This window comes from Haemorhous mexicanus, chromosome Z (genome assembly GCF_027477595.1).
Source record: "Haemorhous mexicanus isolate bHaeMex1 chromosome Z, bHaeMex1.pri, whole genome shotgun sequence".
NCBI lineage: Eukaryota > Metazoa > Chordata > Aves > Passeriformes > Fringillidae > Haemorhous > Haemorhous mexicanus.
In genome coordinates, this window is record NC_082381.1 from 597,746 (window position 1) to 613,038 (window position 15,293).

Consider the following 15,293-nt stretch of genomic DNA (forward strand, 5'->3'; position numbering starts at 1 on the left):
TAAAGTCATTAGACTAGACAACTACTATTCTGACAAAGTTTTTACATTGCATTTTACATAACATTGCTGTAATACCTTTACAGACATCAAATTCTCAGGCAAACACTAAAGTAATACGTTTGTACAACGAGCCAGCTACATTCACCCAAAAGAGTCAAATAACTTTTGAAAGCTGTGATAAATATTAGGTCCAAGTTAAATGGATAAAATCATATGTTTTTTTCCTCTACAATTAGCACTCATTTTGAAATTCTCCCAAATACTCAACCACTCTTGGGATTTTGGTTGAAGAAGCCAAGATTTTGATAAATCTCTTGACTAACAGGAATATGAGGCATAACTGCTACCTGAAAATTCCTGAGCAGAACAAGCAAAGATTTTATTCAAAATAAGATAGAAAGATAACTCCCGCAGCACACATCAGTTTAAAAACACATAAGCCCTTTTACACGTCAGCTCTGATAAAAGAAAATGGAATGAGATAGCTTGACTTAATACCCTGTTTGAAACTCCTCCATCCCTTTGTTTTGATATTGGTAAGCATTTCTTGGCAAATCAGCAAAGTTATGATCAACAGCTGGACCATGGCATACTAACATCCTTACTGAGACACCTTCCAGATCTACGATTCACAAGATCTTGTTAGTTCTCAAATAATTATCATAATTTATATCAAACCGTGATGGGAAAAGATGCAATGCTCTAAGTGCATACTAGCACTGACCTCATTGCAGCCCTTCAAAATAGACCTACAAAATCCTTATGACTACACTACTGTTAATTAGGTCAGGTTGAAGTTGTCATGGTGTGACACTGGTCAACATGCCAGGCACCCATGAAAACCAGAACAAAGGGCTCATGAGTTGAGATAAGGATTGGGAGAAAACACTCTATGGGCAAAACGGGCTCAAACTTAAAGGTATAAAGTAAACTTATTACTAACAGAGTCAGAAGAGGATAATGAGGAGTAAAATAAGCCTTTAAAATGCCTTCCCCCCACCTCAGCTCCTTTCTCCTTCCCACTGAGAGCACAGGGAGACAGAGCATGGGGGTGCTTGGTCAGTTTGTCACTCTTCAGTTTGCTTTTAGGGAGGGGAGTCTCTCTTCTTCTATGCTATGGGTTCGTCCCACAGGAAACAGTTCTCCATGAACGTCTCCAGTGTGGCTTCAATTTCACAAGTAGCAGTTCCGCCGAACCTCCTGCTGTAATGTGAGTCCCGGGCAAAACAGTCTTCCCAAAACTGCCATGGCTGAGTCACTAGTTCATGAAGTGTAGTCCTATAAGGATAAGCTGCTCTAGTTTGGAAGCAAGGGCCCTCTTTTCTCTGTCTCTGGAAACAACAGCCTCTCTGTTCAGGTGTCCCATTGGATTACAGCTTTTTTTAGCATCCACCTGCTCCAGTATGAGCACTTATCCAACAGGCTCTATGCATCCCCCCATGGACTTCATGGATTACATGGAGATAGTTTGTTTTTTATAGTTCTCCCCATGTCTTGCAGAGAAATATCGACTCCAATGCTTGGAGCACCTCCTCTCCCTTTTTCCCTCCTCTCCTTCTTTCTTTTCACTGATCTTGGCATCGCCATATTATCTTTTTCCACATGTCCTCACTTCCTCCTCTTTCTCTGACTAGGAAAAAAAATCTCCTGCTCTTAAGTACCATTGCCAACAAATTCTACCTTTTTAAAGATATCTGCAGGATCTCGCAGTGCTGAGAAGTTGATTTTGTCTGTGGGGGAATCAGTCTCCATGTTTCTGCTGCCAGCCATGCAGCCCAGCCACCACCATGCAGGTGGTGCAGCTGCCGTGGTGCTGGGACCATTCAACGCCCCTCTTCGTGCGGGGCCCCTGCCCTTCTGCCTGCAGCACAGCTGGCTGGGGTGGCCAGGCAGGCAGAGCTCTCCACGGGCCGTGCTGCAATGGTGGCGGCCGCGGCGCCAGCTACACAGCTGTGCGTGCAGCACCGAGATGGTCCCAGCACTGGTGCCTCACCACCCCTTAGAAAAAGCTGCTCCTGTGAGCATTTTCTTCTTAAATGTGTCATCACAGAGGCATTGACAACTTCTCTGATTGGGTCAGCAGCATGTCCATCTTGAGAGCCATAACAGACTGGGTCTGTTGGACATTGTGGAAGCTTCTAGAAGCTTCTCACAGAAAGCACCTCTGTGGCTCCCCCCGGCTCCAAAAACCCAGACTGTGTTAAACCAACACGAAGTTTATCAAATTGAAGCCAAATTAGGCTTTTGTGAAAAGCCTCACAGATTTACAGTCTCCAGTGTGCTGTAGAGATACAATTATTATTAAATAATTGTGTTGACTTCTAAGCAATTGTTCTGTTGATGAAGACATAGAATATCTCCTTCTGTCCTACAGTCTCACAAACTCTTACTGCTTTATCACAACTAAAAGGCAGCACTCACTGAAGAAAAAACTGAATACAGAAATAAAAATCAGTTACTGAAGAGATCTCATGCCTTAGCAATCACTTCAAGTTATGAACTATAGGCTTGGTTTCAAGCTCTGTACCGTATTTCCTGCTTAGAAGTATTAAATATAAGCTGCAAGTTTAGTTCTGTGAATTGCTAACAAGTGAAATGTTAGTAATTCTTCAAACCACCATTTTGGAAAAATAATCCAAATACTCAGTTTTGATGAGCAGTAAAAGTCAAAGTAACTGTGAAAGAATGAAGACAAAAGGCCAACCTGATAAATACAACTTCACACTTCAGAATAACCTTGAGACTACCTCTGTACCCAAAACTGCCCAGCAATGATGATCGTTTTGAGAGTTCATATTCACCTGCTTCTATAAACTGCTGTAAAAATAAACTTAACATTCAAGTGTAAGAGTTCCATTACATAACAGTGAATGAATGAACCACGTACAACATTAAAATTTGCATATAACACAACTGCACACAGATGGCCATTTTTGTTGTTGTTACAGCACCAAATAGAGTTGGTACAGTACAAAAATGCTGAAGGTAATTCAACAGCTGAAAAACAATTTTGATTTGTCATGTTACACAATTTTATAAAACCTATTCAGTTAGAAGGCAATAAATGAGCAGTTGAATGATTTATACACTCTTGCCTCATAATTTTTTACACAATGTTTTATTTTAAAATATATATATATGATGTATGCTATTATGTTCATTCTCTGTGGTCTAATAAAAGCATAAATCTATCTGATGAAAAATGGATTGTATTTCAATTGTATCACTGTATCACACAGAGCTGCTCTTATCATACCACTTACAAAGATCAATGGTAACTTGAAAATTATTTCATTCTATGCTATCTCTAATATATTAGCAGTAAAAGGACTCTTTTTAATTTAAAAGTCACATCAGCTGTTGTCCATCTTATTTTAAACTATTTCATTTTCTGGAACTGACATACTACAGAAGCAAAATAGCACCTGGTAACTACATAGCTACTTCTTGGTTTTCCTTGCGAAAATAAGGTAAAGCTAGTTTAAGTGTCAATTCAGCAGAAATTTTTCCTGACCTGCATTGCTGGTCCCATTTGCTAATCCAAATTCCAGCTTTCCTTTAATAAAAAATCATTTGGATCTAACAAAACTTACAGTAAAAGTTCCTTCTAATTTGTAAGACTAGACAGGTAAGAGGGTGGCAATCAGCCTCCTTCAAGACACAAACATTTCCACTGTGATGATGTTGATGTAAAAATGTAACATAAAATGCTAAGTGGCTATAAAGCACCACTTAAAGGAATGAACAGCTGGCTTCCCTTCCCATAGTCAGATGTTTTCTCAACAAGCAGCATATATTTTTCCATATTAAAACAAAAAATAGTAGTGAAGCATTCATTCTAAAGGTTCATTTTGAGAATAATCTTCCTAACTCTCAGGATATCTCCCAACAAGGACAACAAAATCACTTTTATTTGTTAGTTGAAGAGGTGACAACAGTTACGCTAAAAACGCTGATGCTGTTTTTTCCAGATATACAAAACCAGAGACACACGAAACTTAATTACCTGTGTAATTAACTATGTTATGACATAAACTAATCTCTAAGTATCTACATTTCGCTCATGTCAACAGCTGGAAAACTCTAACATGAAATTGTATTATGCAGTAGTCCATAACAGCATATTTACCAGATCTTCTCTACCATTGCTACCATGGGATTATTAATATTGTAAGTACTTCAGTAAACACTATGTTTTTAAATGAAAATGGGAGGTAAGAATAATAGAAATACCCCCCCCCAAAAAAAAACAAAACCAAAACTCTTAGCCCAGCATAACCAGTATGACAATAACTGAGAAATTATCTAGTTCAGTTTTCAGCAAGGTATGACAATGGTTTATTTCCATCCTTTCAGAAGCTGTTTGGGAGCAAAGACCTCTGACAAACTACATTAAAATGTGAGCTACATTAAAATGATACAATCTTAAAAGAGATGTCATGATGGATGTCCTTTGAAATCATACTTTAAGATGCACTGCTCATACTTGAAGATCAATGCTCACAAAGGTGAGTGTTTTCAAAATTTAATATAAAATCCTACCATTTGTAATATCTCTGACTGTATACTTATTATTTTAAATAGACAAAAAACTTTAATTGCTTAAGAGCATCTTTCACTGATGAAAGTATTACAAAGGTACTAAGAGTTAAGCCACAAAGTTTAAACTTTGCTTTTTTTCAAATTCTGTAGTTCTTTTAGTTAATAAAAATGTATCTCATTAGTAGGAAATTCTATCTTATAATAATAGAAAATACAACTGTCATGGGAATTCACATTTTCTTCCTTCACTATCACACCCAGTGCAACAGAACCTAAGGTTAAGATGATACAATTGTTAAAAATACCATAGAGAGAAAGACTATAGCACAATAATTATACAGCATTAAAAATTTGTTAAATGCTCGAGCATTTAAAATACAATTACTGCTGAAATATTTATCAGAATTTTAACCTACTACTAGAAAAGAAAGGTAATTTTAGCCACATTTCTACTCAACGACTTTCACTAGTATTTTAGATTCAAATAAAATACTCTTTACCTGGAAGAGTTCTTCTTTATTTTTTCATCAAGATCACTAAGGATTTGTCGAAATTCCAGTTCTCCAGGGAGGACATTTAACAAACAGTCTAAATTGGAAGAATCAAAAGAATACTCTCCTCCCCATTCCATTTTTAGAATCTGTAAAACAAATACAGCAAAATGGTTAAATAATGGAAAGATGAAGACTAGAAGTACCAAAGTACACAATATCTTGTTCTATGGAGATATGAGATTATATAATAATATAAATATTAGATTATTATGTTTCTGCATAGACTGCTACAGAGGGAAACCAGGAACACAAATATTGAGATAAGTTTCACAGTATCTTGCATTTCTTTATTTTTAAGAAATCAGTTCTTTTACCTTAATCACAGCAGTAGCATTTTTTTTTAAGACTTAGAAAGAAAATTCTCATTATTATAAATGGAAACTAAAACCAATTATATTACAGGGTAAACTTATTTTCTATATACTTACAATTTCTTTTCAAGGAGTGACTGTTTCCTGGAAATTCAGCACATCATTGCAAATACATGCAAACATAAACCAAGCTTTATCTCACTATGTACTCATTTTACTAAACACAGGTCAAATCCACCAAGCTATCCAAACTAATACACTACCTTTGTAGTGTAGCAACAGAAGCAAAGTATTTGCAGGGTCTTTTTTCTGTTTTCTATTTTTTTCTGCATCCTCTTGCGGAGAAATAATGAAATTGATTTTACCATCAGTGATGACTTACTACCAATTAAGGAAAAATATTGTATAAAAACTGGAACCTTCTTAATAATCAGTATAATTCATGTCTACTATTTAGTATGTCATAGCCATATTGCAGCAACAACATGAGAAACAAACATAATATCACATGCACACAGTTTGGGCAACAAAATATAATAAATATACTATTTTTCCTGCAAGCAATACTCTTTTACAAAGCAGCTACAATGTTGGTTGTTATCTAGAGGCACTACTAGAAAAATAAATTGAATTTTTCTAAGTGAACTGTCTGCAAAACACATGTCTAAAAAGAACATCAGATATTTAATATGCAAGGTCAACATGATTGGTTGTGGTCATAGGTGTAGAATTAAAAGTAGCAGAAATGCACATTTCTGGTTTTGCTCTTCCAAAGCAACGTTCAAAATTGGAAGTTCTCTAAAGCATAATATCTTGCACGTCTCAATTAACAGCACACCAATATGAAATATTTCATGGATAAAGTGTTTTCTTAAATTCTCAGAAATTATAGAATATCCCTTTGCAAATAACAGTTCAAACACTTGCAACATTTTGGGATGTAGCTGAAACTCAATCACTTGTGGGTGAAAAAGCCTGGATGTAAATCAAATACATCTCTTAAAGCATTGAGGAAATGCCAGTCTTTTAATATAAAACTTAGCAGATGTTACTACAATTAAAGACACTAATTAAAAGTAGAAGTTAAATGGAAACCATTAAACAGTGCTTTACAGAACTGAGATAAAAAGAATACTGAAAATACAGCTCTTTCTTCAAGTATGATACTACTTACAATAGACTTGGTCACACACACCCTTTTCTCTTATAAAGGGTTTACACAGAATGTAATTTAACCCCACTCAATACCTATAACTCAAACCCATCTTTTATTCAACTGTCTTGCAGAACAATCAATGATTGGTGTAAAATGAACTGTATTACATATACATATACATATACATATACATATACATATACATATACATATACATATACATATATACACACACACACACATTGCAAAAATACTAACAGTTTGGAATGAGTTACAGTTTTCATAAAAATAGCTGCACAACCAAAATAATGTATTTATATTTAATCCTAACTCTTTACAGCCAAAAGAAGCTTATGCTCCTTGGAAAAAAATATCAGTATAGTTTACAGACTAGTAACTGTTTGAAAAATTCATCAAATGAAAAAAAATCACCTTGTAAACATGACAGCCTAGTTTTCATGCATGCATTCTGTAAGACTTCTATGTCATACTTCTTTGGTTCACTTGTCAAAACAAAGCAATTATTCCTTTCAGTCTTGGTTTATGGAAGAAAAGCAACATTTGATTATTCAGTTTTTAAATACTATTTTAGATGGCTAATACTATTTCTTCTTCTGAAAATCTAAACCCAAAAATGTTTCAAAAGGAAAAAATAAGAGCATCAAGACAAATTAGCACAATTGAGAAGAAATTTTACTGTTCTTTGGCATAACCAGAGCCAAGGTCTTCAGTGCTACCAAAAGACTCTAAGTGATGATCTGATTCTAACCAGGCTGCAGCCTGCTCTCCTTGTCACCCCTGGGGGCAGCAGGATGGGCGTCAGCTAGCAAGGGCCCTCCCCTGTCATTTGGGATTTTCCCCGCCTCTCCTGTTAATCCAAAGAGCAGACAGTTCTTGATACTCTCAAAGAACCAGTGTGACACAGCCCTTCTCTAAAGGCAAAACCCTCAGTGTTTGTTTTTTTAAGAAAGAAATCTATTCCTTTCTTAAAAGAGAAAAGGGGAAAGAACTCAGTTTGGAAAATCTGAATTCTGTCTAAGTATTTTAGACATTATTACTTATACTATATTATTATAGTATTAAATAACCCTCTTTTTACGTAAAGGAGATTAATTTAAGCTTTGTTATTAAGCTGCATAAAAATATCATTCTATCATATCTCAATTTACTATTATGATAAACTATTGTATGCTTTAGGACAATTGGTCTTAGAGAACCTGTTTCAGGTGCAACTCTCCAAGTCCCTATCTTAATAGACCTAGTTCTTTTCAAAACATATTAGAGCACTGTTCATCAACAATAAAATGATGTAGCTGTCAATCTTTTCAGTAGCTACTCAAGAAACTTAACCAAGGTACAGTTTTGGTTAAAAAGAAGTATTTTTCAGGTCTCTTATTTTAAGCCACGGTATCAATGAAATTTAACATCACTGTAATAATTTCCCACTTCTAACAAGTGTAAATTATGAGGTTTTTTACCAAAAATCATTAGGCCTATCTAAAGAATATACTACACAACACTCAAATTAACACACCAGATAATTCTTGCTTTTAAAATTCACTGGGCTTACCATTGAAAAGCACTTTTTGTGAGTGTGTTTTCTTTTCCAGTGTCAATTAAATGGAAGAAATCTCCTATAAAAATTGTATTTAGTTCCAATTGGAATTAAATATGTATTTTTTTAAAATACACATTTTTAAAATGTATTTTTCATTCTGATTAAACAATTAAACATAATTTTAAAAGCCTTCCAGTACAAACATACATGTGAAATACCACAGAATTTCTAAGATCAGTTTGTAATATTTATATTTACTATAATAAGCTTTTGTTCTCAGACATACAGTTTATAAAAGCGGCATTTAGCTAAATCTTGAACTGAATTTTTTGAGCACATCTGTTGCATATGTACATCGCAATGTACCCATAATTTGGAAAAAGGGATATGTCAAACTGCAGCACTGAAAGTATAGAGAATTAGCCAAATCTTTGAAGCTTTTTTCAGTTACTGCTTTTTATCTTACAGGAGATATCTTTTTATTGCCCTAACATACTTGCAAAACTAAAAGGGAAAGAGAGAATTGACAAGATTTTTCATCGCTCAGCTTATGCTTTCAATGAGACCTTAACAATGATTTCCTTTATCTAGCTTCAGTTGTGTAACTGTTTCCAGCCGCTTTACAGCACAGAAAATGTCATCTGCAATCACACAGCAGGCAGCAAGAGTGATGGCAGTGGCCTGAGATACTACAATTCAATGTGAAATTCCTATTGTTCTCTATATTCAAATAGTCTGAATATTTAAAATTATTTTGAAAACCACATAGAGCGTACAAAAGAAATCCATTTAAAAACTGCTATTTCTTGAGCTCTACTCTGACATGGTTAAAGCTTTTTACCCAATTTTCTGTGGCAAAAATCCTTTAAAATTGTTTACTGTTTAAAACAGACTTGTAAAAGAAAAGGAAAATTAAAAATTCTCTCTATAAAAGAACATGACTCATTTTTGTTTCTGCTTATATGTATCGAAGCGCTCTATTTAAATTTTCCAAATTGTCTTTCACCTATTTTGCACACTTTGCTGAAGCACACACAACATTTATGAAAAGAATATTATATTGTTCCAGTAAAAAAAGAGACATTTAATGCATACAAAAAAACCTCAACAAAACAGAACCCTAGTCTTCATGAGGGTTTTATTTACTAAATATTTTGAATTACACAAATAACTTTGAAACAAGTTTACTAAAATCATCCTGCAATGTTCCCCCTGCAGACTTTCCACATTTGCTGTTGTCATAAACTTATACTTAAATATTAATTTTATATTTGTCAATTATTATCCACCACACACTTAAAACATTTGCCTTTATATTTTTTAAAGATGGATTCTATAATTAATCACTCATTTGTAACCCTTATGAATACAGTTTTCTTCCAAATTCTGCCATAAGAGTAAAAAAATAAGAGAATGGGAATAAAATATACTAAAGAAACAGAGTCCTCACTGTGGATGAAACAGAAAGCTATGCCTTCCACCTAAAGCCGTAATATCAGAATGAAGTGTTGTGATCTAAGGCAGCTATGTCAGCCCTTAATTCATAATATTGTCAAAAAGGACTGTGAAAATGCACATTTGTGGCAAATAGCATATGCTACTGCTTTTAATATCTGTAGTTTTTTCAAACTATGTAGCTTAGGCCTGTATTGTAGGCATATGAACATGCCAGAATTTCTAAGTAAAATCCGTGAGTTCTCCCTATTGTCTCTCCCCAGTTCTTCAAGCCACAGAAAGTGAAATGCTGAGAATAGAAAGGAATCAGCACTGCTTTTTAAGATTTGCTGCTACTTGGGACTGATAAAAAATGTTCAAAGTCAGGAAAGAATTCTCATTTACATAAACTTAATCAAACACTATTGGTGTGACACTACTGTAAAGGCAGTGACTTCAAAAGAGGAACATGCCATCTGGAGTTACAAGGAAACTCCTGAGCAGTTATGTCAGAAGAAAGGATAATGTGATTTCATAACCTTCAGTAAAGAATAAATGGCCATTTTCTGAGTAGCTCTTGCGACAAACAGTCCTGTATCATCTTCAGCTCTCAGATGGTTATCCTGCAGCTGGAATCCCACAGTGTATGATCCAAGGTTCGACATCTATAAACAAGCCACCCTTACACAAGAAGCCCACAAGCATTAAGAATCCTACCTCTAAATCCAGAGGCTTTCCCTACCTCCTTATTAGCCTAAATGGTTACTAAAACCTTAAGTATGACAATACAGAAGTATGTCTATATACAAGTGCAACTGTTTTGTCTTCCTTTACTGATTTTCAAAATTCAAGATACTACTTCCCAATTATTATACTCTATGAATGATGAATGTTTTAAAATAATTTCCAATTAAAACAATAATTACCAACCAGTACACTAAAGTAATCATCAATGCACAGAAAAGAGATTCTTAGAAGCCTTGGAATTGGAAATACCTACTCAATATTCTCTTATAATCTTCTTAGCCAAGAAACTAAAAAAATAGAATAATTTCAAAACAGACTATAGTACATCATTTATTTTGTACTGCTCCAGATGAGGGTTATAAGTATTGAGTAAATTTTGCATAGAGGTATGAGAAAATGTCTAAGACCAATAATTATTTTTCCCAGGAAAACTGAACAGCATTGTTTATTTCCTGAAGAACAAGAACATAAGATATATATGAGACTAATGGTGCATCCTCTGCAGAATTATCTATCTAATTGTGGCAATAAGAACTGCTATTAAGGTATAATATTTGAGTTTGTCATTTTGTGGCACTTACAAACTCAGAAAGAAGAGGTAATACTTTATAAAATCCCCCCCAGATCCCTCACAGAACCATGCTCTGAAAAGCATCTGCTACGGCATTCCTATCTTGCTCATCATTAGTGTCTAAAACTGCACAGATTTATAAGGACTGTTCTGAAAGAACTTATCTTTAAGCACACTGGTAAAGAACCAAAAGTACACTATTTTCAACTAAAAACCTTACAAATACCTACTAGCTACTTCTAAAAGCCTTTTCTTTTCTTGTTTATTGGAAAAATCTTCCATTGAAACACAATTCACTTTAAGGACAATGGTATTTAAAAGACAGAAATTTCAAGACCTTTAAGGTTTTGTCGTTCAGTAGATCAGACACAGAGTTGCTGGAATTTTAACAGGAACTAGCCTTCCAATGAAACTATTATATTTAAAAAGAATTACAAAAATAGTCTGTGACCACAGCTTTTAAAAGGTAGGCTGCATTTCAGCTCCTTCATTCCCACACACTCTATTTTCTTTCATTACTACTCAATTTAAAGCTGAGAGCATGAAAGATGTCCATTTTACAAAAATGAAATACAGAAGCTCTCCACAGAGATGCCTCTTAAAGTGGCCCAAGTTTATAGTCACATTCTTAAAAGTTTGTTTCGTAGTATAAATGTAATGGATTTGGGTTTTTTTCCCAAATACTATTATTACTGCTACTCTAGTAGTACTACACAGGGTCATGTGAAACATTTTATTAGCCATGAAATTTCTTTTTTTTTTCTTTTTCATCATTTTTTAATGAACGATTACTTTTTTCTGCTGCCATTACTCAGCTTGTAAAGCTTGATATGACGCTGCCTAATGTACAATGCGCCACTCGAATTCTATAGCCTAACACAGGTTCATACTCTTACTCAGCTATGTTTTTCACCTTCAAAAGCACTGCTAAGCATCTGTTTGCCTCTCCTTAAGAAAAAGACACCTCATAAGTAAAATAATTACAAGCTAACTATTTTTACCATGTTGTTGTGATTTAGGAATCATTACTGAAAACACTCATGCACTGATTCGCTCACTCCCCCTTTCTCCTCCCCCACTTCCTGAGGCAGGAGGGAGAAGAGAATTGTAAAAGGTAAAGCTTACAGGTTGAGAAAAGGACAATTTACTGGAAACAGCAATAAGATCAGAAATGTAACAGGAACAATGTTACCTGAAATACACAAAAGTTGTACAAGAAAGGAGATTGATTCATACATGGAAAAGCCCACCACATAGAAACCTGTCCTGAGCAGATGTCCGCCACATTCTCCACAGCCAGAAGGAATGCCCTCCCCTTGCCCCCAGTGAGGTGGGGTGGTAGAGAATAACCTCCAGGTGCTAGCCATGACCCATCCTGGCCGCTGCTAAAAATAACCCTGTCCTGGAAAGAACCAGAACATTATCTACCCCTTATTATGCACCATACAATTTATTCCCAAATCCTACACCTTCCACCAATACACATATAGTACATATACACAAGCAGAGCTATTATTTCCATCATCAACGGCCATCCCTCCAGGATATCTGTTGAGCTCATTGAGCCCATGGCTGTGGGTTCTCTGTCCTAGATGCCTTCCAGAGCAGGAGGGCTGGTATGCTGTCAGGTGGTTGGTTGCAAGCTGCATCATGAGCTCATGACCAGTACCTGGAGCAGTCCATATTCACTGTCCATGCTAGTTATGGCATTCAGCTACTAATATTATACAACTAAACATTACAGACTGCTCTCACCTAAAAGTCAAATTCCCTTCAGGTACACATCATGTTTCCCCATCCAACTGCATTAGATACGAAGTGCACTTGGGTCATTGAGCAAAAACAGACCCACAGATGGGTTTGTCTTAGCTTAAAGCTGGACTAATCCAAACTGTCTCCCCTAACACATTCCTAATGCGCATCATAGGAACTTTATCCTCCTCTTTGGTATGAGATTTGATTGGGTAGGGCCAGGTTGATTAATGGAGCCTCCCTCTAGTGTTAACTAACCAAGTGGGCTTTGCTAAGTGCAGACCTCAATGTATGAAGGTCCACTGCTTTCAATGTGGTTTTAACAGTCCATTGTATCACTCAATTTTCCCAGAGGCCGGTGCATGACAGGATACACACTCAATACTGTGCTCTCTGGCTAGGAGGTCTATAGGGCTATTTTTGAAATGAGTCGCATTTCACAACTCCATTTTTTCTGGGCTGCCACGTGGTCACAGGACTTGCTTTTTGAGGCCCAAGCTGGTGCTCCAGGCAGTGGTGTGAGGCACAGGGTACATCTCCAGCCATCCAGTGGCTCATTACACCATTGTCAGCACTCAGAGCCTGCTTTGGCAGGTTGTGGGAGAATGATGTAATTAACCTGCCAAATCACTCCATATTATATTTCAACCATTGTCTACCAGACCACAGAGGCTTTACCTACCTGCTTGTTTAAATGCAGTGCACATTTCACTTCTGAATAACATGGAAAATAATGTCCATCATTAAGTGCATGCCTGACCTGTAAGCCCCTCTCTATGTTGCATGTCTTCCCTGATAATCTGATGCGTTCTGAGCCCATTAACTGGAAATAATTCACTCTTACGCTGCCAGCCCAGGTCCACCTGAGACACTTTAATCTCACCAGCCCAATCCACCTATTCATTGTTGTGATGTTTTCCAGAAGCCCAACTCCTGGGCGCATGTGCATCTACATGATGTACTTTTACAGCCAACTCCTTTATCTGGGCAGTGAGATCTTGCCACAGTGCAGAGGCCCAGATTTACTTCTGTGCTGCCAACTGGTCTTTTGCCATTGGTTTAGCCATCCCCACAGGGCATTTGCTGCCATTCACATTGATCTACCTCTACACAAGTCAGTGCAGTGGTAGAGAACTGGCCATTTCTCTCATTCAGTGATATCTACACTCTATGCCACTGCAGTCCGCATAAGTCCAAGGCAAATAGTGGGGCTGTGTTTCCAGCCCTGGGGTAATTGATTGCAGGTATACTAGATAACCTTCAGGTGAAAGCAAACTGTTGCACGCAGTCTGCTGCTAAAGGAATGGAGAAAAACACGTTAAGCAGTATTAACGATGGCAGCAACTTTGCTGCCTTGGACTCCAGCTCATACTGAAGTTGTAGCATATACAGCACAGAAGCGCTCAGTGGTGGTATGACTTCCTTCAGACCACAATTCTGTCAGTCTCCACTCTCCATTGGAGTTATGCAGTGGCCATATAGGGCTCTAAAGGGTGAGAGTCTCACTGACTGCTCCTTGGTACGGCGTTTCATGAATCATCTCATGGATGAAGGTCATGGAGTCCTGGTTGGTGTGATATTGCCAACACTGCACTGTTGTGGTAGTGACCATTACCTGTTATTCTTCAACCCTCAGCAGTCCCACAGCAGAAGGGTCCTCTGAAAGACCCGGCAAGGTATTCATCTACTTAATGCCCTTTATCTCTGCAGCAGTATCATTGATTGACACTGACTGGATGCCTGGAACCCACCAAAGCCTCTCTATTACTCCCCTTTGCAGCCGGACAGGGGACATAACAAAGGGTTCATGAGTCAAGGACCAGGGGAGATCATTCGTCAAATACCATTACGGGCAAAACAGGCTCAAATTAGAGCTATTAATTGAATTTATTTCTAACAAAATCAGAGCAGGATATTGAGAAGTAGAACAAGATCTTGAAGAACACCTTTCCTGCACCTCTACCTCCATCCCAGCTGTGCCCCCTAGTGGCTCACAGGGAGACAGAGAATGGGGGTTTTAGTCAGCTCATTACACATTGTTTCTCCCTCTGGTCAGGGAGAGGAATCCTTCCACTATTTCCACAGGCAGTCCCTCCCACAGGAGACACTTCTCCACAAACTTCTCAGAGGTGAGTCTATCCTATGGGCAGCAGTCCTTCCCAAACTCCTGCCGTGTGGGTCACTCTTGCACTGGGCTCATGTCAGACATGTTTTATGAAAAATCCTTTCCTTAGGATTTTTCCTTCTGAGAGGCTGAGAGGCCTCAGGAACAAAAGGTAAACAATAATTATCTGCTGCTGTAGAATGCAACAGGTGGATCTGTGATTGGTCTCATGTGGTTGTTTCTAATTAATGGCCAACCACAGTCCACCTGTTTCGGACTGTCTCAGTCTGAGCCTTTGTTATTCATTCTTTTTCTATTCTTAGCTAGCCTTCTGATGAAATCCTTTCTTCTAGTCTTTTAGTATAGTTTTTAATATAATATTTATCATAAAATAATAAATCAAGCCTTCTGAAATATGGAGTCAAGATTCTCATCTCTTCCCTTGTCCTGGGACCCCTGCGAACACAGTCACAGGCTCAGTCCTTCAAGGACAGGCTGCCCCAAAATGAGTCCCCCATGTGGGGGGGACAAGTCCTACCAGGAAACCTGCTCCAGCATGGGCTT

At 37.1% G+C, this 15,293-nt stretch overlaps 1 protein-coding gene across 22 annotated transcripts in view; it reads right to left on the reverse strand.

The window, feature by feature from the left end:
• KIAA0825 (KIAA0825 ortholog) overlaps positions 1 to 15,293 on the reverse strand; it is a 241,664-nt gene that overhangs the window by 199,611 nt on the left and 26,760 nt on the right. For 10 of the 22 annotated variants that reach the window (XM_059873642.1, XM_059873636.1, XM_059873632.1 and 7 more), the window contains one exon: positions 5,043 to 5,182. In XM_059873642.1, the coding sequence (XP_059729625.1) occupies positions 5,043 to 5,173 (131 nt within the window). In that variant the 5' untranslated portion in view covers positions 5,174 to 5,182. Of the gene's footprint in view, positions 1 to 5,042; positions 5,183 to 5,670; positions 5,787 to 6,995; positions 7,017 to 15,293 lie in introns of those variants that run through there. The other 12 variants (XM_059873651.1, XM_059873648.1, XM_059873646.1 and 9 more) reach the window with 9 other exon arrangements.